General features: G+C 43.5%; 1 protein-coding gene across 9 annotated transcripts in view; it reads right to left on the bottom strand.

The window, feature by feature from the left end:
- The window catches only part of LOC110986756 (RNA-binding protein Musashi homolog 1-like), a 169,505-nt gene that overhangs the window by 27,487 nt on the left and 120,096 nt on the right, over window positions 1-21,922 (bottom strand). For all 9 annotated transcript variants that reach the window (XM_087140817.1, XM_087140819.1, XM_087140824.1 and 6 more), the window contains one exon: window positions 15,234-15,282. In XM_087140817.1, coding sequence (XP_086996943.1) covers window positions 15,234-15,282 — 49 coding nt within the window. The remainder of the gene's footprint in view (window positions 1-15,233; window positions 15,283-21,922) is intronic.

The raw sequence follows: 21,922 nt of genomic DNA, 5'->3' as shown, positions 1-21,922 counted from the left end.
GAGTACATCATGTATTTTGATAACGATGAATAAAAGAAAATTTGTGAAAATGACATCAAGAAAAGCAAATGACTGTGAGTAAAAAGTTTTCCACTGAATCTACCATCTTAAGCACTACAGCACCTACACTGTGACTTAGAGGAAAATGCTGGCAGCTTTGGGCAAAGTTATTCAGCCAAGATGCTGAGTACTTCATGTTGTATTTTTGGTCCCAACCTGGGGGCTCTGTGACGCACGGAAACAACTCCAATACTTATTCATAAATGCATCGAACAATGACTGCCTTTGGTACTTTTGAGGCCTCTTTTCCTCGTGCTGTCAAGCACTGAGCCCCATTTTTCAGAGCGATCAACCGCCCTCCTCACCAGCAAGTCATTGAATGGCCAGAACCGATGCCACTGGAAGTGGGCAGGGGGCGGGGCTTGACAAGGAGATCAATATCCCTTCAAAGTGGCCATTGTATTCAATTAAAACACGCGTGATGAGACACACGCTCCATGCAATTAGCGAGGGCCTTGTGTGACCTTCAACAAGGGCACGTGAGAGGCACTCCCAAACCAATATGTTAAGAGCAGAACGTGCACGGTACCGCCGGTCCCTTATTAAAAATTGATATGAAGGCATGCACAAAGGATTGTCCAGCAAAATAACCAGGTAATGTTGCCATTTGTCATTCCTGCATCCCCGCCCCCCTTCCTGTATTTCCCATACCGCAAACACTTTTTGTAAAGACTGCCTCGTGCGTCATTGTGATTGTTATTCCGTGAAAGGATCATATTGCATAAATGATCATAACGGGCGACAATCCCCAAAATGTTCCAGCCTCCTGTTAATGTGACGATTTGATTAGTGTGAGTAGACCCAACATGGCAGACGGGACAGTGCGTGTTTGTGGCTCCTGTTTTTATAGGGCCAATCGCTAGACACGAGTAACAGTAAACCTCCAGTCCAATATTTACACACTGGCGATTCAGCGAAAATTGGCAGTTTTCCCAACATTATTGCCCTCCCCCCAGTTCTTATCTATCGGTGGGGAATAATTCAAAAGGAAAACAATACTGTGATTACATCGACAGGGAGATGGGAATGTTTAAACAGGAAGGCAAGTACAGGGAGAGGAAAGACGATTGAACAACCATTTTGGCCACCACACCTCCCCAAAATGGCTGTACAAGACAAGGGCATGCCCGTTTCTTCTGACACAAGACAGGGGCCTTCCCGTGCAGTAGACATAATTCCCGTTCAGATTGATTTTTTTTTCTTTTTTTTTTCTCCTGATGCCTCTGCCCCTGTTTGTTAAACCAGTGCCACGGAAAATCAAGTTACTGCTGTATGAAAAGGCAGAGCACAGCGTCCATTGTGCGAGAACAGAACCGACGAAAATATGAGGTTGTTTTTCCCCCCTCTGAGTGCTGAGGTTCATGGTGCGCACTGCTACCAGTGGCTGCTGGGCAATGACCGATGACAAGAGTACCTGCGTGTAGGTCACTGATTATTTCATGGCCTTGACCTTGGAATTTTTTTCCCCAAAGCGTGGGGCAGCTGCACAACTCAAATGCCACATGATCGGCGGCGCACAATGACCGTTTAATGGGGGTAGTTTTTTGTGCGGTAACTCGCTACATAATACTGGCTTGTACAGCTAAGCATTTATTGAAAGGCATAGACATCAGCTGAATTTGCAAGGATGGGGTGAAACCAGGCAACAAAAAACATGTCATTCACAGCCAGCAAGGAAGGTGATGATTTTTGTGATGTGCGTAACGGACTTGAAGTGTGAACAACTGTATGCTTGGAAGTATAAAAAAGTAATCTCGTCTTCGGATTTGTTTGATTTTGTATTTGTCAGATATTTTTCTGTTGAGGTCTGATAAATAATGATAAGATATTCCAGACAAGACAAACAAATTTGTCCCCCAGGCATAATCTTACAGAGTGCCAGGCCAAAAACCTTTGCTTGTCGGTATGCTTTCCTGTTATGGTTGCTTTTTCTTTTCTTTTCTTTTCTTTCCTTTTGTTCAATCTTTCTTAGAGATAGCTCCGGTTGTGTAAACTGCAAAATACAACGGGTCATGCTTTAGGCATTTACATCATTCACTGTGATTTGTTGTCTTCTGTTTTGCATTATTGGCTCTGTATTCAATTTTAGAAATTGAAAAAAAATTTAAGAAAAACCAACGCACTGGAATGAACATAAAATGAACTGCTTAAGTTTTGTGCATCCTAATCTGCTCTAACAGGAGAAAATCATTTGTTTATGAAGTGAGGACATTATAGATATTCTTAATATATACTGATGTGACTTACATGCCAATCTCAGTTTTTAAATACGGGCGATTCACAAAAGTGTGCCTCCAAGAGTTTGTAACGCATTGGCCAATCACAACGCGCAAAATTTGTCGACCAATACCAAACGCGCATTGGGTCGACAGAATTCGTGCCTTGTGATTGGCCAACGCGTTGCAAACTCTTGGAGGCGCACTTTTGTGAAACGCCCGCAATGAAGATGAAATAAAGAAATACTAATCACGACGGAAAAAGAAACCACACGTGAGCACGCACCACAAATGCATCAAACAGTCACAAACAGGTTCAAAACAAAACCAAAATAAATTACAGAAAAATAAAAAACTGACTGATTGACGAATAATAAAACTAGAGCCACTGTAGCCACGAGGGTACCATCACTTCTCTAAACGGGAAAAGAAAATAAGAAAAAGGGGGGAAAAAACCAATAGCTGTCCTTAGCGACAAGTACTGCCAGCCAGTGCAGAGGACCAAGAGTGCCAATGTGCAATATCATAATATCCGATTGGCCCTCAAGGTGAAAGGTACTGCACATGTGCATTAACCTCCGTTAATTGCTTACTTCTGCACCCATGCATGAATAAGATTCCTACCCATCCCCACACACATGGGTGAATGACCAGCTCAGAAATGATTTCTCTATAGATATGCAAATTAGATTGCTGAAATATTAACACAGGAGGCACCAACCAATCAACCCAGGGACACAGTAACCATCCCATGGGAAAACAGAGACCCAAGGTTGCTGGAGGCTGATCCAGCAGGAAGCCAATCAAAGGATGGAGCAATCACTGTCTTTGCTGGAATAGCTCAAACCATGCCAAATCAAATGTACTTGGATGAGTACAGCAGACCTGTCATGACATAAATCAGCAGATTCGCCATGCACAGAAGGACAATGGTCTGATGAAGCAGCATCAGCCAATCATAAGATGGAGAATTCAACGACCAAACATTTCATTCTTTGGAATATATGTATTTTTCAATCGTAGTGATTTGTCGACCGGTCAGCTTCCAGAGCCCTTCACAAATATCCTCCAATCACCTCAGAGGGTATGTAATCTTCAGATGCTTTCTGCTCGCTAAATTTTCAGAGGGGTGCAAATGGAAGATGAGCAAACATTATTCAATTCCTGACACAACACTAAAATATTCATGCCCTGGAATCAGCAAGAAGTCACGTATCCAAATGTGCTCTAGCAGAAATGTGGCATTTAATGGAAAGAACATTCATGGGGATGTTGGTTTGAATACCACCTTTCAAATATTGACATCCGTGAGGTAATGCTGCACAGAGGCTGCACCAAGACCACGTCCATCTACGTATAAAACTTAATTTTCATGGCCATATTATTTTTCCCATGGAGGATGTTAGGAAGAAAAAAAAGCAAAACTAGGGTTTAAAGGCTTTCACACACAGGAAAAAAGCTTCATATTATTTTACCATGTGAAAGATTTCTCTCGCGCAGAGTGAAATACAGAGTTCACTGAACTATTACGATCAATACGTCACTCAAATGGTGAAATCTGTCGTCAATGCATCAATTTTCATTTTCATACCAGGAATATGTTAAGCAAATTGGTTGGAACGGCACACGGCAGCCGTTCACACGAATTAAGCAGATTAATCTTATCAGCAGAGTGTTAAGCACAATCGGGTAAAAATTAAAACGCTGTTCTTTTTCAAACTACATGTGCGAGTTTTTTCCCCTTTTCCCTATTATCTTCTTGCACTATGCAAAGAGGGTAGCTCACCTGCCTCCTGCACTTTGTTCAAAGGTCGAAGAGCGATGAACGCGAGGCAGCATGCACGCTGAATCGTGATCAGCCTTTAATTTCACAGCCGTCTTTTTCCCTGAGCACTGTGTTCTGCTTTGTTTAAGGCTTCCCTCCCCCCTTCGTCCTGCACATTACCATGATGGTGACCTTGCAACTCATGCATCCATCCCTTCATCAAATAAGAAGCAATGGCTGCGGCGGCGCACACCGTTGACAGGAGGGAATAAGACAAGGAGGGGGGGTATGCGAAAACAAGCAACCGCCGAGTGAACTGAAGCAGCGATTCCCCCGATACTGTGTCCGTCAAAGTAGATTGGTCGCCCCCCCAAAAATCATGATTTCAAGTGTTCGCTCGAATCCATTTTGATTACGTTGTGGGTCGCTTCCCGACCTGCCAATTTACGTTAAGTTGTCTCCTTTTCTTTTGTGGCAGAGGCTCTTATGTTCCCCACCCTCAACAATAAGATAAAGAACTCAAGCATGCATCGGATGAACTATTTCATTCAGATTGGCAGATTGGCTGTCATTCAAGGTACAGATTCATTTTCTTGGAGGGGGGGGGGAAATGGAAGATGGACGCAAGGCGTGAACATTTCAGGAGAAGATGTAATCTTCCAGGGATAACCTGGAATTACCTCTCAGAGATAGGGATAAGCTCGTAGGATGAACTTCTCCAACCCGACATCAGTTTCCAAGTAAATGGTTGACCATGACTGACAACTCCCAAGCCTTGGATGGCATTGTGTGCACAACAGTAGGCGACAAAACAGTTGGTATACAGTATTCCAAGAACAGTGGCGATTCACATGAGACTCTACATTGACAAAAGACGTTTTTCGCTTTGGCACACCACGGTTTAACCTTGCAGAAAAGTCCATTGTAAATTAGCGCCAGTTAATACACCAATAAATGGTTTCAACTTGTGATTAATTATCTCAAACTATTTTAAACCACATTAAAAACAATGTGAAAGTAAGATGTAGAATAGTTAAGAATAGCAGAGAAGACCAAAAACACTTCCTAGTTGTGACCACCAAAATGCACCCAAGAACTCGGGATCAGGAAGGGTGACCAAGAAGCATTTGGGTCCTCTCCAGGATGCTAACTGAACACCTGCATCATGTAAAATACAAGGAAAACCCCCTCTCTATCAGCACATCAAAGATGTGGTCACCACGGGCGATCAATCTCCAAAGAAAGAGTCCAAACCTCTTCCATTTTGTTTCAATTTCCTGTTGCTGCTGCCATGTGAGACAGCTGTCAGCCGCTTTGAATGAGGGTGCTTATAAAATCCTCAGCGCTGACGGAAAAGTGAGGATTTCAAAACGAAGACGGCGCAAACGAACATCATGCCACAATGATCCAATCCCAACTCCATTCCAAAATGTTGCGAAAACTGAAAAGCTGATTGATTTTTTTAGCAGTAGTTTTCCCCCCTGTTTTGTAAAGAAGAGTATCCAAGATGAAATGGTCCAGATTTGGAGACAATTTCCTGTGATGGTTTACGCTCTCTTTGCGACGATATAATGAAGCATAAATGAGGGAACAAAACGGGAGTCTCAAAGAGACACACACTCTCTCGAGTGGTCGCATTAGTAAAAGGTGTATCATCTCCCCATTTTTCTTCTTTTCTGTTTGGGCTTCCGCACTGAATGAAAACAGCCAAAATAACCCCAAAAAACAAACAAGCTGAAATCACTTTAAGGGTACCTTCTGAAAATGTTAAAATAGAAAACGGTATCTATGCCACGGCAGGTCTGTTGGAAACATGAGCTTCTAACAATCTTGCCTCCAACTTGATGAATGACTTACTCTACCTCCTCTGGATGTCTGCAGATAATCCATGAGCCAAAGACTCCTCATTTGCATGATAAAAAGGGTGGCAGTCTGGTCAAGATATAACGTGGTTTTGACAGAGGTGCCCAAACAAGAAAAATTCTGCAGTGGGACCTTCCTTGCTGTCTCCTATTAGATGACAAAAAAATACAACAGTGGCTTCCAGTTGACAATGTTCTTTTCCTTTTCCCCCGTGGCTTCGAAGCTTGCCTCACTGGTGAAGCCAACCAGCAAATTCGCAAACGTGGGTGAGATACGCAAGCGAGCAAAAGACGGGGAGGAGGAGGAGTGATTGGAAAGCGGAGAGGTCGCGGGTGCGGATGGTTGAGCGCATTACGCCGAGGCTCCAGGTCGGTCGTCAACCTTCCCGGACTTCGCGATCCAGAAAGCCAGCACGGTGGAAAGAGACTCCACTGCACGAGATACTGCTCGGATGGTGAGTCGAGATGGGTGAGCAGACAAGCTCAGCTAAAAGTCTGATCACAAAAAAACCCTCAAAAATGATCAGCAGTGGCACTGTGATGTGCACGTATGCGATGTGACACAGAGAGTAATTCCACATGAACATGTGTAACACAGGATTTCGTTTGAGAAGAAAGCCGACTTAAAATGAAGGATTTCTCTCTTTCGTTGAATGAAGTTGGACGTTTTAAAAGGAAATGTGATGCCTTGATACCGTGCAACACAGCAAATAATGCAACATAAAGCCCAACGCAGTAGATGGCTTGTAAAAAAAAAACCGAACTTTGATCATTTGATATGTGTTTTCTTTGTTTTCTGTGTGAAATGAGAAGTTGGATTTTTCAAGAATCGTCAGAAAAACTACAGACTTAAAGAGTATTTTTGTAGGTTCTTGCTTTGTTAGCTCAGCAGCAAAGCCTGAGGACTTAGGAACACAACGAATAAATATTTTCAGAATTAACAGTGTGAACATCAGGTTCACATGACACAGCAGCGTCTATTCCTTGGTTTACTGCTAAGGCTTTCCTTTTTCCAGTTTGATAAAATTTACAGGAACAAAAAATCAAGTTCTGTTTTACGTATGGACACTCCTTAATCTGCCAATGTACATCAGGAAACAACGCTGTTTGATTAGTTAATGGCGGATGGACCAGTGCCAGATCAATCAAAACCAGTTCTGGCTTTGGGTGACATGAGGAAGTAAGACGTTATGCACTGGCATGCTTCGTTAACAGGCTTGAGCACAATCCATCTCCTCTCCATAATTGGCCAATGCAACAAGTCTGTTGCAGTCCGTTTTTTTAATGCACCACTGTGTATCCTCTTGAATTTTCGCCATGCCATGTTAAGGGCAGTCTAGTTCCTGTCATGTTTTTGAGGGAATGAAAATGTGCATATTCATGAATAAAAATGTGATGTCAATCAAGGAGACCAGGGAGAAGCACTGTTACAAATATTTCTAGCACACACATCTGCCAGAATTTGGGAATGCTTTGCTGTTCTGACTCCTCCTTTCTCTAGGAACTCACTGTGGTTTTAGTTCAAGATGGTAGTCAATTAAGCAAACTTTTCTACCAATTAACAGTTTCAAAAGAGAAATTCCTGAAATATCATAGCAACAGCAACCTCAGAAAAACCATGGAATTTTTTATGTTACATTAACTGAAAAGGAATGTTAAGTAGTTTTCATACATTGAAGAGGGGTACAAAATTGCATTAAGTACGATCAAAAAAAATTTTAATGCCCTAAGCTCTTTAAGAGAATACAAGACAACAATTGTGTTCCCAAGACTTTATACACTTGTCCAACAACAACCAACTCTTTTCTGCTCCTAAGCACTGAATGGAACAAGCATGGTAAAGATCCTTGCCCGAAGACACAAAGGTTCTTCTCCCCCGGTGGGATTCGAACTGGTAATCCTGAAAGCTAGACAGGTATCAGACACACCGACTCTTGAAGGTCCACAGGTTTTTCAAAGTTTCACCTGATTCACACAGACACACTGACAAAATAAACCTGAAAGACTCTGATGCAAAAGGATGGGGGGGGGAGATAGATCGCAGAGATTTCTCCTTTAATGACACAGGTGAGTATTAGATGCCAACATCTGCAGGGAATGTGATCCACCAGAAACACAAAGTCCCCCCCTCCCCCTGACCAAAGATCACTTACGGCCTGGAGAGAAAAACCACTTCTCCAACTGGTGCCCTACCAGGAGACTGAATCCCACAAAGCATCAAAGATGGTGCCCTGTACTTGCCATCTCTTTTCTCTGCAGCCTCTTCTCTTTCCTCCCCCCTCCAAGGGCAAAAGAACCCTCAAGCGCCAACGATAGAAAGAAAATGAGAAGCGATAGCAAAATGATGCGAGGATGGCAAACCACAGCAGCGAAATGCCATTATTAAAAAGCATGCCCTCGGTCATAAATTCCAACACACGCTCATACACTGTACCTCAGTCAAGGCTCATCGGGGTCTGTCCAGGGGAAATTTCACAAAAGGAAGGCAGATTTTTTTTTATTTTCTGTCTCCATCTTTCCCTTGCTCTTTGATTCCATTCTTTTGTTGCGAATCTCTCTCGACTTCAAGGCCTCTGGAGAATGGTCTTAGTGCTTCTTATTAGATTTGAAGATCCGCATGATAAAGGGGGATTCAGGGCAAATTCAAAGTATCAATGTAATGTCACGGAGTTACGTACAAAGTAATGGGGGGGCTAGGTTGGCCACGTTAGTTGCTTGGGGCCCCTGTAACCTCCGATGACCTCATGGTATTTTTATATCTCTGGCAAGCCAGTGCAACATCTTGATGGACAAATATTTGTGGTTTTACTCCACGCAAAGTCAGATGGAAAAATTGTGAATGTAGAATGTGATGATAACAGGCCTCATCCTTCTTCAAGTTTTATTTCCGGTTCAAGATTCTGCTCCTCATTAACACTGTCAAAACCCTTTATCTATCTGAAACCTGTAAAAAGCTGAGCTGATTCAACAAAACTTTTAGACTGCTCAAAATCTACATTTTGAAATTTTCCATTTTTTTAAGTAACAAATACATGAAACACAGTTCACGAACAACACGAAGATAATGCCAACTTCAAAATCTCAAACAGAAATGGTACCACCTACCGTATTCAAGTTCTGGGAACATGTTAAAAGATCAGAAATCGAGACTCGGGAATTTCCGTCAGAAAATAAGATATATATTTGATTAGACGCTGCGAGGCGGCTGGCCATAAACCTCGGAATGAAATTTACAGTTGAGTGGTGGAGGCAGACAACATTCCAATCTGCAGTCCAACACCGACCACTGCCAGCCTGCCCCAGTTAATTCTGCAAAGTGGGTCAGAGATATCGCCGTGGAAAGTGTGTTAAATTGATTTCACAACCCAAGCCTTTTGTAAATTTGGCTGGCAATCGATTGGGCTTAGGTGGGTTGTCTTTACCCGCCTTCTTGGCTTATAAACTGGGGCGTTAATGAAAAATAAATTGAAATGTATAATGACAAGTGCTGAGGAATTGTGCCTGCAAGAGAAGCATGTTAATTTTGCATTGTGTGTTGCATCTAACTGCATTTTCTGTGATTTGCAACACCAAACTTCACAAACTCCTTTCTTCAGCAATTATTAAGTCTTTGTCACGTCATACATGACCAAAAAATATCAACATACCCAGAAAAAAATGAGATCTTGAGATAAAAATCAATAATTTGGTTACAACTCGCTTTTCTGACAAATTCTCTTTGACTGAGGCAACTACATGTATGCCATTCATTGGACCTTGAGGTGGTACGTGAACTGTCCAGTGCATTACATTCTGACCCATTTAACGGGTTTTCAGATACGTCCTCCATTTCAAACAGACAGGATTGTGGGTTGGAGATCTTGTGTACAAACTCGCCCATTTCCCACAAAACACATAACATAGATGGAATGTACAGACAACCCCTTTGGCAGACATTTAGTCCCCTGGTGTGATTCTGCCCTATTTCTATTTGAATCACAAACTCTACGCAATTGCCGTGTGATTTCTCAAGGTGACTAGCGGGCCACCATTGTCCCTTCTGTTGCATTTTGTTATTTCCCCATGACCCCAAGTATATCAAAGGCTGCACTGCTTAGTCTACCGGGTATGGGGGCTTTCTGAGCAAGTCGCATGTACTTTGTGAATTTTGGCTTTGTCAGTGTCCACAGAGAGTAACAGGACAGTCTGAAAATTTTTCACAGAATACAGTTAATCTGCTGTTTAGATATAAATATGTGCTCAACCCCCACAGGATCAAACCACAAACATGAAGAAAAAACATGTCCCACAGAATTATCACAAAAGCCTAGGAGCACCGACTGCAGTTACGTGCACATTTGTTTTTTTCCCGGGCAAACGTGAAACCTGCCAGTTCCTCTGGTCTTGTTTTCAGTCTAAAACCTGGGGGTCATTTCTCCGACCAGTTCTTTCTTCTCGGTGAACAGCCACTTAACTTTGCCTTTTATCTTTCCCCCGATGCAAGCACACACATCCGCTAGGTCCGTGCCCTTTCCTACAAACTATTTGTCAGGTTTTCTACTCCCCCCCCTCTTCTCTTTTTGTTGTCTGAATTGCAAATACTCTGACCAGGAGCCGGACAGTCTGGCCCCCAACGCCTCACGAAGCAAGGGCTGTATTATTGTTAACACTCCCCTGTCTGATCTCAGCGCGCCATGCGCCACAGCTTTACTTAGAAACCTTAAAATAGCCAACACATGGCGACACAATATCCCCTCCTGATCAGATCTACTCAAGTAAAACGTCGATTCTTACCCATCTATTTGCCCCTCTTTTAAGAATTTTTTTCTCCTTGCCACTTCCCTCCTGTTGTTTTTTTTTCCCTCCTGTTCTTTCTGTCTTTCTTTTTACCACCTTTACGGCATGTCCAGACAGGCCATGCGACTTCAACTCTTCAGAGAGACAAGCCAAAAAGGGCAAGAAGACGCGGAAAGAACAGAGAAGGAAGAGAAGGGAAAAGGGGAGGAAAAAAAAAATTGGAGAAGAAACGTGCAATTTCGCCCACTTAGTAGTGATCTGAAAACATTTTCCGTGGCTCTGAACTGATCCAGCTGCTTGTCGGGGGCAATCTCGCGTACAGGTGAATTCGGACGTTGGGGCCACGATGTCTAGGAGCTCTCGGCCCTTGAGAGTCAGATGGGGATATCAGAATTGCAAGAGAGGCGCTTCAGCCGCATCCGCGTTAAAATTTACATGTATCCATTATCAGTTCCGGCCAGAAAGGGGATCAACGCCTACACGGACTGCGGCACCTATTAAGCGTGTGAGCGTTCTGCCATGTCTGCCAATTTTTCCCCCCAACAGTCGCCTGCTTTTTTTTTCATTTTATTTCTCCTTTTTTTCCCCCATCTTAACTCTTTGTATAACTGCTCGTCGCCACAGAGTTGGCAGTGATGTCTCAGTAGCATCTCTGTGTTGTTTCTAAAGGTCCTGCGCTTGCATGCATTTCGGAGTAACACTATATTGCCCGGCGAGCCTGCCGGACCGGATAGTGGCTTGGCGCTGAAATGAATACGCTTGAATTGCCATCTCCACGGCACAGGCTTCTTATCCCAGACAACCCTTCTTGTCTCTCCGAGGTGAGAGAAAGAGAAAAAAAAAAGATAATAAAAGGCAAGGAAAATAAAAACCAATGCCTAGGGGTCGTGACCTGGCCGGAGTACCGATTCGACTTGGCATTCAGCAAGCACAGACGCCGCCAACCCTTCTCTTATCCTCTCTGTCTCCTTCTCCCCATCTTCCCCTCTCATGACAGTTTCGTGTCATTTAACAAAATGGAATTCTACCGGCGATCCCCAAGTGAAAGGATGCCACAATTAAATTTATACTGGATTGGCTATGGCCAGCAGGTGTGAGTGAATGCAAAGACCCCTCAAGTACTGCGTTTAATCACACAGGCGCCAAACCTACTGACTCTAAACCTCTTCCGTGGGCAGCCAGAGAGTCGGACCCGGCCGAGCCGGGGTCGAGTTGAGCGCGGAATCCTAATCTGCCATGAAAGTCAATTTCTCCTGTTTTCTCTCCGTGCCTGTCTCCTCCCTGCCCGCGTCCCAAGACACGGTGGGGACTTCTATTTTTGATGTACCGGGGCCTGTGTCTCCTACTCTACCATCCAGCATCATGTCTCTCTTTTTTCCTCTACTTCTTGCCCTTCTCTATTTTATAAAGAGAGAAAAAAAGTCGAAAACGTTTGTCAGCGGACGGCGCCGACACCGAGGAAGGAATGATAATGCAAATTCACGGCGGACACCGCACGAGAGCCATGACACGCTCGGATTTCCGATTCTCGATTGCAAACCAATACAAAGGCTCAAAATTATGATGGGGTCCGGGGCTCTTCCATGCGTGTGTTTGCGGTGGTTTTTTTTTTTTTTTTTCCTCTCTCTCTCTTCCTTCTCCCCAGTCTCAATCTCATGTGTCGGGGCAATTTTTGGCCCTTGGCCCAAGAGTCCCCTGCACTATGCACGGCGGGTTTATTTCCCACAGGTAACTAAAGCGACAGGAAATTACAGGGGCAAACCGCCCTGCAGCGTCAGGCACAAAAAAACTGGACTATTGCAATTTCGGAGGGAAAGGTCAATACCATTCAAAGGTTCTGGTGCGCCCTGAAGGCGGTCTCGCTCGCATTTCTCTCCTACACTACTGCTAGCTCTCTGTGCCCTGTTCTTATGCCTCACCTCGCACATGACTGGCTCCCTCACAAACTGATTGCTGATCACTGACCTACAAAACAAATCATGATGATGGCGGCACGGAGGGAAGCGGCACGGTTAAAGGAGGTAGGGGGGGAAGAGAAGAGAGCAAGCAGGCAAAATGACCGCCACACAGCTCCACGACTTGCCAGCAAATAATTACTCGTGTGCCGTTCAAACATTTACCCCATTCTTCGCACAGTTATAAACACAGGGCAGCCAGCCGGCTGACCGAGTGGCAAAGCTTGGAAAGTCAGGAACAAAGTGATTCTCCCCCCCCCCTTTTATGGCCGGGCGGTCAGATATGTAGGAGTCTCATTTCCTGCAGGGGCTTGTAATTTGCTCGGCTTTAGCTTCATAATGAGGGATTTCACTTCCTTGGGTCCATCCGTTTGAGTTAATTTCGGCCTTTTTTTTATAGAGGCCTGTGGAAGTTTAATGACAAATTTCAGGCCGTAAACTACCTCATAAAATACTATCATAATCTGCTTCAACAAGCCTCAACAAATCTGCACACATACACGTAGAGGGGGCAAAATATTAATCAAGCCCACAAAAGTAATCTCTTGAATACAACTGCCAACATCTGAAAATCAAACTGAAGGGAATAAAAACACCACTCAGATAGACTTGATCCTTAAAGTCAATCACCGGTCAAGCAGTCCGAGATCAGTATTTCAGAATTAAGCTCACTGTACTGCATTCAAATCCTGTGATTCGTACAGCATCCAAAACAAACAATAGCATCTATTGGGGAAAGAATGTCCGCCATGTCGTATGTCTAGAGTGACTGAAATGAACCCTGATGTCCTACATCTCACCCTTTCCCCTTATTTCATAATACATCTCCTGGCTCCCAACGCCCCTCCCCCACAACAAAAATCCTGAGATAATTACAGCGATCGTATAACCCCAGAATTTCATGCCTGCACTGTCCCGCTAAAAACCTGCGGAGTTATATTTCTACCCACTGAGGGAAAAAAAACATCCCAACAACTAAGGAAAGAGAATGAATGGATGGGAAATGTATCTGATCGGGCCAGCCGAGCAATTTACAATTGTTTGACACCCGAGCTGACTGCTTAAGAATTCCGTCACTTACAAAGGCCCTTTTGGACCCTACCAACTGTGACAATGTTTAAATCTGTCTAAAAGCCACCACACAAGGCACGCAAGTCACTCAATCTCTTGACACTGTTATTTATTTCCCTGCTCACGCCCAGCTATGACATTCAAAAACACTACGCCTTCCTCTTCGTGCGTGAGAAAAAAAAGAAAAAGAAAACTACAAGATTTTTGAGGCTACAGAACAGAGCAACAGTTTCAAAGTTACGGTTGCAGCGGTCAGGGGGGAAGCCAAAGCCTTGGCTGGACTTTCCCTCGCATAAGAATTCAGCGAACAAGGATAGGGTTACGTTTTTGCCAACACTGTTAGTACGTTCAATTAATTTTCTGCTTTCCTTGGCGTGCCGTTTGCCGGCCATTAGTGCTGGCCTGATACTCCCCAAATGCCCCGCGGCAGGGTCACTTACGCACGTACCCTTGTATTGCCAGTTTTGTCTAAACCTTTGACACTTCTCTCTGTTTCAATCTCGTTCCCCCCCCCCCCTTCCCCTTTTCCGGATGCTGAAATTGCTGAAATTGCTACATGAAACTCTATCCTCCGAGTTTTCGGCCTGGTCATGCTACCATTTAAAAAATGCAGCAATTAGGTGGGAAGGGGGAGAGAGATGATCGGCAATTCAATGGCCCGAGGGACTTTCCTCTTTTCGGTATTCTGAAGCAAGTAACTGCTAAATGACTTGCATGTATTGAATGGCCTAAAATAATTAACAATCTCAGGAGTATCTCCGCTGAGATGAAAAGTAATAAGATTTCTCCATCTCTATATGGTTCGCATGCAATGGAAACATGATTCCCAAGTTGCATTTTGTGCGGGGTCATTCTAGATATTGACACAAGCTGGGAACTTTGTCAGTCAAATATGGCCTTGGGCAGATTATTAAACATAACCAAGTTCCAATTTCCTGTACCTCCCAGGCAGAAAATATTAACACAATTTATTTCCTACTCGAGTAATATTCTACTATGAATCAGTCACAGGCAATAATTAAAAAAAAAGGTTAAAAGCTCTTGACTTAAAACTTAATTACACTGGGACAAAAATTTCATAAAAAAGATAAAAGGGAACTTTTTTCTTGTTAAGTTTATTCAACTATTTTACTGCCATAGTGAAAGACGTTTATGACCTCTTCTTCATACTTTCATATCTAATAAACTGGTGAATTTCCACATTTGTGACTTGTGCACGTGTTTATAGGCGAGGCTTGAACTTAGGTTTCGATCCTTTTGGCTGTACATGTACAAATGCAGTCATGGGCTGTACATGCACTGTCAGCTAGACATCCATAAACAGCGCCCTCATATGTCAGAAAATGGTAAGAACATTCAATTGAAAATAGGTTACAATGCTTCTATATTGGCAATGCATTTCAAGGAGTCTGTGTCGCACTGTGTATATTTCCACTCAAATTCAAACTATGTGATGGGTTCTTCTGTTATGGGCAAAAAAATTGTGATCTTCAGATAGTTTTCTGGAAATGAGAAACTACAAACTAACCTCGATGCCTATTGGTTTGCCTGTCCATCATGAGGGTCACATCCTCTACCTGGAAGCAACAATGACAAGAAAACAAATTTGTTAACAAAAGGAAAATAGATCCGGTGTATACATGTACACGCATGGAGCACACACGTTAATATGGGCACCAAAGTGTGAAATAGTCAAGATCACTCAATGGACCGACTCAATCTAGCTAGTCCTTGCCTAGCAACTGCCTTGTGAACCCTCAATCAAGTTTTCTCCACATCGTGACAGAAACAAAGACAAACTGTTCTATTTTTGCGGGCATCAAAAATGCACAGGGAGAAAAAAATTGTCACAAGATTTTATTTCATGTGGATCATGTCATGCTAAGAGTTTGATTTGCAGGAGACATCTATGCAAGTCCAGGCAAGTCACTTGGGTAACTCACTAAGTCACATACGTGTCAGATACTCAACAACTTGGAGCAATGTTCAACTGCTCTCACATCCTCAAAGTCTTCAGTTGCAGAAATTTAAAGCTAATTTTATTCCAGAACCTCTTTTGATAAAATTCTTACTCAAAATAAGGAAAAAGGGATATTGATTCTTTGGATTTGCTACTCTCGACTCTTGACTAAAAAATTCAAAAAACGTACAAGTGCCCACGCTTCAAACAGCTGAAATTTATTCATTTCTGCTTGTCATGTTGAGGGGCAAAGTCCACCGTGACAAACATCCTCTCGGGAGGGGGAAAAAATGATATTTTGAAGCCTCCTGTATTACTTTCGCACTCGTTACGAGTCGGCCAATGTCACGTTGGCAAGCGAAGCCCAAAAAAAATACATAATCCCAGGATCGGATTTCAATAGGTCATCAGATTTGCTCAGCAGGCACGTCTCCCATTACACTTTATGATTACCAACATGAGTGGAGATGTCACAAAGGGCTGAAATTGTAATTTCAAGTGCATTTCTCCCCCTTGAGAGAAGGACCCAAGACTACGAGAAGAAAAAAACGAAGTACAAAACGAACCAAAGTCATCTTAACAACCAAGGGTGGTCTCTCTCAGATGCTTCCATGACCATACAGAATATGTCACCTTCCTTCAACACAACCCTTTGCCATGTGAATCAACCCCCCCCTCCACATACACCAATGCATCATCGTCAGAATCTTATCAGGAGGTCATGCTCAATCGGTCCATGTTAAAAATTACTGACGATGGTTTCCCAACACCACAGGACAGGAAGACAGAGAAGAAAAAGACAGAGAAGGGGAAAAGAGAGAAAGCGAGAGCGGAAAAAAAGAAAAGAAAAAAGAAAAAGATGGGGGGAAAAATCTCAGAATATTCTCCCCGAGGGAATAGTTTGCATCTTGCGGGTCATTTGCTGCTCCATTAGCAGCGTGGGATTGAGCAATTCATCACGCGCTGCACAGCGCTGAGACAAAGCTGCAATTCTACGTGCATCCACGAGATGGATAACAAGTTGGACGAGGAAGACACAACCTGGAGTAGCAATGCGACGGTCACAAGGTCCAAGACTTTGTTCTTCCGTACTGGCTTAATCTTACTTTGTTTATCTCTCACTTGAATAGATCATTTTCAGAAGAACAATGTTGGGCAAGGTTTTGAGTTTTTTATAATTACTAAGACACTACAATCAAACAGCAAACCTGAACATTCTGCCAGCAAGTACTGTGCCAGCTCGATGGACAAAGCAAGAACATTTCCTGCAAATCTTCAAACTTCTTAAACACACTTAGATTTTAACAAATCTTAAGCAGAAATGTCTTCCTAAAGTAGTCCTTACATCCCCACTGAATCCTCTGTACAATTTTTCCTCCATAATACCAATACTGCATGGGAAACTATGAACAGGATGGCGGGAGCTTGGTCCTTTGTCCAGCTGAGAGAACAAGCCAGCCCTTTAGCATGAGGTAGCACTCTGGCGTTTGACTTCTTTTGACAAAACACAGGCAGTAACTTACCTGTGAGTTCTAGTTCATTTGTTGATGTACTGCCTTCCTTCCCTTCCTTCCAATATTCAATTTTGAAGACTGTCAACTCATGAGTCCTCACAATTATGAATAAGGCAGGGTGGGGCAACTCATTAAAGTCTGAATGCACGAGATTGCTTTGACACTTCATCCCCTTTTGTCGCCCCGGACCCAACTTCTTCCCATCTCTGCTTCAATAAGGGCAAGGCAGGGCAAGGCTGGACCCAGAGAGCGGTACTACCTCATCCATCCACCTCTAGCCATGCCCATCTCTGCTTTAACCACTCGGAGCCGGGGTTCCCGGTACTGGGTACCTTGGGTTTGTACGCAGAGCCAGGTTGCCCGAAATCCAACAAAGGAGCTGGGCCTTGTAACAGGGCCTTGTACTCGGGAATTGAAAGTCACCTTGGAACTCGTCCTGCATATGCAAACTCCACCCAGCAGGTAGGGCTTAATAAGGGCAGGGCAGGGCAGAGAGAGGCCCGGAGGCCAGTACTACCTCTTGCCGTGCCCATCTCTTTCCTGTAACCCGCTAACTTTAACACCTTCCCACAATGCTCCCGCTAACCCCGACACCCCCACCCCACCCAGTTTTCAGACAGGGCAAGGCAGGATACGAGGACCAAGCCAGCATCTCATTCATCTTCCTCAACTCAAATCCAAGCGTCGTCTGTTACACTCCGGGCATCTGCCCCTCCTCCCAACCGTTCACACCATCCCATATTACACTCATTGATCACCAGGACCCCATCTCCATGGCATCCCAATCGCTTCTTCCCTCGATTGCTGTTTACTCGCCATCCCCTCTGTAATATGAAAACAAGCACATCAATATCCGAGCAGCTGACAAGACATACTAAGACCAGAGTGACGTTCAAACAAGGAAGGGAGGGAGGGAGGGGGGGGGGAAATTTCATCAAGGAAATATCATACATCAATTTAAAAAGGTGAAAGGGGGAAACAGAGAGACCTCCAGCATGAAGCGGGCTTGATGGATCTCAGCTAGTCCAGGATCGACCGGCCAGTATTTGACTTCTTAAATTATTAATAAATCCAGGGACTTGGACAAACACAGCAAATCAGAACACGCTTCACTTCTGGCAACTGAGTGCATGGTTTCATTAATAAATACAACCTCATCCCCAATAAAGGAGGAAAAAACTGGTTGCCTAGATACTACCACCGTTCTACTCCCAATTCTCATGCCCCGATAATACCAGTAGTAACAGATCAATAACCCTGACGAGAAAGACGGAGCAAAAGAGAGAGACAGAGAGAGAGAGACCGCAACTGGGTCTGTTAAAAGTAATTTGCAGGCGGGAAGAAATTCCATCGACCTTTTTCCTCATTCCCCTATCCTATTTTCCATGTATGTGTGCGTTAAGACCCCGTATTTAACACGATCACCGGCTCGCTTAAAGTGGCCGACGCGGCCCTGGCTAACCCGCTGAATAATTCAATTTGGACCAATCAGAGACGCTATTTGAAAACGTTGTCTGCTGCCGTTGGGGTACGACCACAATTAGGCTGTAAGCATGCTAATTCCTTGCCTACATGGATGCACTTAAGAGGATAAATTCACCGCTCAGTTGCCGGGCCTGCATTTTATTACGGGTGCTGACGCTTTTGAAATCTGCCGTGCTGTATTCATGTATTTCTCCTACCTCCCCCCCTTGCCCCTTTTCCCTATTTTTTCCCCCACTAATTCTTGAAAGCTCAAGAGAGTTTAGCTTCAGATTTTGAAATGGGGTTAGTGTGATTATTCCAAGCTTGGTGACAGTTATCATGGAATAGTTGACAAACCTCAGAGGGACTTACTAACACTTACTGGTAATTTATAAGCAGACAATTGAAACATTTTAACGCAGCAAAGTACCAGATGAATTTTGTACGAATGGTCTTCATTACATGAAAAAAGATACATGTATCTCTTTTTGGTGGCTGGGAGTCCCCTTTGTGAATGAGCTAAATGGGGGAAATCGGAGATGCTACATGTATTCTTCTAATTAAAAAACTGTAACAGCGGCCACCTCCAATATTTTCAGCCCAGTACTGTCCAATCAGACAGGGAAAATGAGGAGCCGTCCCTGTCACTACAAAAAGGAAAAGAGAGTCACCTCCACTACAGAGACACCACAAAGCTTGTCCAATTAGGGGAGAAGCAGCTATGGAGCCATCTCTGTTATTTACTGGCCCAGCCTGCCACTTCATCACAGACAGACAATTAAGAGAGCTTGTCCTTAATTTAAGGACATGGCCTGTCACCCCATTCAACTGTCAAGCATTCTTGGCATTTTGGTCTCAAGACACAATGCTGTTTCCTTATTCATGTGCAGCCACTGTCCAATTTATTTTTAGTAGCTCTTGGTAAGCAGCAATCAATCACTTAAACTAGTGTGACTGTAGGTCTTAAAGGGGCATGTCACATACAGTAGCCAAAACACTGCACTAATAATCAGAGATCCCAAATAGAAAAAAGACTGCCCACAGTATTATCCCAAATGGTGCAGTTGTGAATAATACTACGTTCATCCGAACTTCTGAGGAATTTCAGCCAGAGAACTCTGTGAAAAAGAGAGCTCAGTGAGGGAACTTCTTTGCAAAGCAACAACGCCCACTGAGGCCATAATTTTTCACTGGCTTGTGCCAATATGGCCCAGAGTACCATGGCCTCAATGTCCATGTTCAAACCAAGAGTGCCCTGGGGATTATAATGCTCAGTGGCAGTGACAAACCAATGACAGTCCTGTCTCCTCACTGGTGACCAGTGGTAAGAGAGCATGAACACGGCAAGGAATCCAATCTCCGATTATCTCATACCCCCAAACTTTCAGTCTGGATTTGTGCAAAGCACTGGCAATGCACTGCCTTTGAGATAAAAACCAAAATCTCCAGAGCAAGTAGGATATTCTGGCTTAAGAGAGCAACTCCTTTAACATCTCTGCCTTACACAACCCTTAAAAACAGATAGTAATTACCAGCACACTTCCCCCAAGCTCTGAAGCATTAACACGCCCTCTGGGTAAATGTCAGGATGGAGTCTTTTACAAATAATCCCGTAATCAATTAAACCCTTATTAAGCTATAACGAGACAGGGAGAGAAAAAAAATAAACTAGGGGAAATGAGCACAATTCAAATGTCAAAAAATCAAATAGAAGCAACTTGATTTCACAATTCATGATTCCAGCATACTCTGTACCAGTCTATTTTTAGGCATAAACTGTAACAGTGTTGTTAGCCTGGTCTCCAAACACTATAAACACGCTGATGTTTGGAGAAAGTGAGTGATGTCGTGTGTGGGCCCATTCAAAAAGTGGCACTTCTTGGGCGCAATTTACTCACACTCGGTGCCATTCTTCAAGACTCCTTGTGCTTCAAATTCGGTCTTCATTCTCTCTAAACCCACCACAGGATCAAGCGTACTTTGCATTCTCTCAAACTCTCACCGTCTCATGCTGAGAAGATGCATCTGCCCCTCAGGCCTTCCGAGTGTAACTGTTTGAATCCGTTTAATTGGAAACTTTTGATATTTTGAGGAGGTGTGTGTCTCTCCTCCTCGCTCAGTTGACGTGCCGTATGTTTGCTGATAGATGGATTCTGACTGCGAGCGTACGTTTATGTGCTTACACATGACAACTGCACATTCGGCCAATGCAACATGACTAGCCAGTGCTCAGGGCAACATCTTGCAAATTTTTGTCCCAGTAAAGTGAATGTCACTGCGCCCATAACATGACTCTATCATCAATCACGAAAAAGACTGTGGTCTTTCCAGAACATCTGACTTACAGTATTTTGACCAGGGTGTCAAATTTTATAAATTGCAAATTGAAAACTGCTAATGAGCTGCTTTCGTTATCTTTCTTTAATCCTTTTTTTTTCAGAAGTGTGACTGGATTGCTGAGTCAACGTCTGTTGAAACTAACTCCCACAAGTTTGGAAAGAATACTCAATAGCAAATTCCACCAAGCTGGCTGCCAGTCAAGTCATGAAATTCTTTCTCATTCAATACTACAACCTTCAAATGTCTATTTCCCACTTCGAGCTCTAGGTTTGGAAGGCGGGTGAAATGACCAGAAATTCCCTTCTTTCCTTTTTTTTTTAACAATACTTTGTCCTCTTTTAACACAACACATAAAAACATCTAAATTTTTATTGCACTTACTTGTGAATCATTTTATGGAGCAAGACGGAGAATTTGGCCAAGTCAGTTAACCGAATAAATAGAACTAAGCAGGTTAAATGTCATTTTTCAACTAGAAATATGCTTTGGGCAAGCCAAATGTCCGTGCATATCAGGTTTGTAAGCTATATATAGGAAGCTCAATGGAGTTGAGCCATGGAATTTATACTGCTGAACAGTAGAATAATGGATTTTCAGCAAAATACTCAGGTGCGCTTGCACTGGACTGGCTTTTTAAATTCTTATTTGTGAAACAAAATTTGGCTTATAAACTCGGCATGAACTTTTTCTTTTCCAAAAAATACACATTCATGTACATGTACAAACCACAGCACTAGCCAGGGACAAATTTTGTCAAATGGTCAAATTAGAGTCCCAACCCAAATGACACAAGGTGCTAAGTTATTGCTTCTGACCAGTTCCAAGCAGGTTTCTGCTTGGCATCAGCAAGGAAATCTGGTAAGCAGTGTGATACTCAGCCCTGGTCCCACAAGCCCATGACACCAGACCAATACCAGATAACCACGGGGTACTAGACAA

The sequence above is a fragment of the Acanthaster planci genome, linkage group LG09, assembly GCF_054643075.1.
Source record: "Acanthaster planci isolate LZ-2023a linkage group LG09, COTS_SCS, whole genome shotgun sequence".
Lineage (NCBI taxonomy): Eukaryota > Metazoa > Echinodermata > Asteroidea > Valvatida > Acanthasteridae > Acanthaster > Acanthaster planci.
The sequence above is the reverse complement of the archived record's forward strand: the minus strand, read 5'-3'. Positions and strand labels throughout refer to the sequence as shown.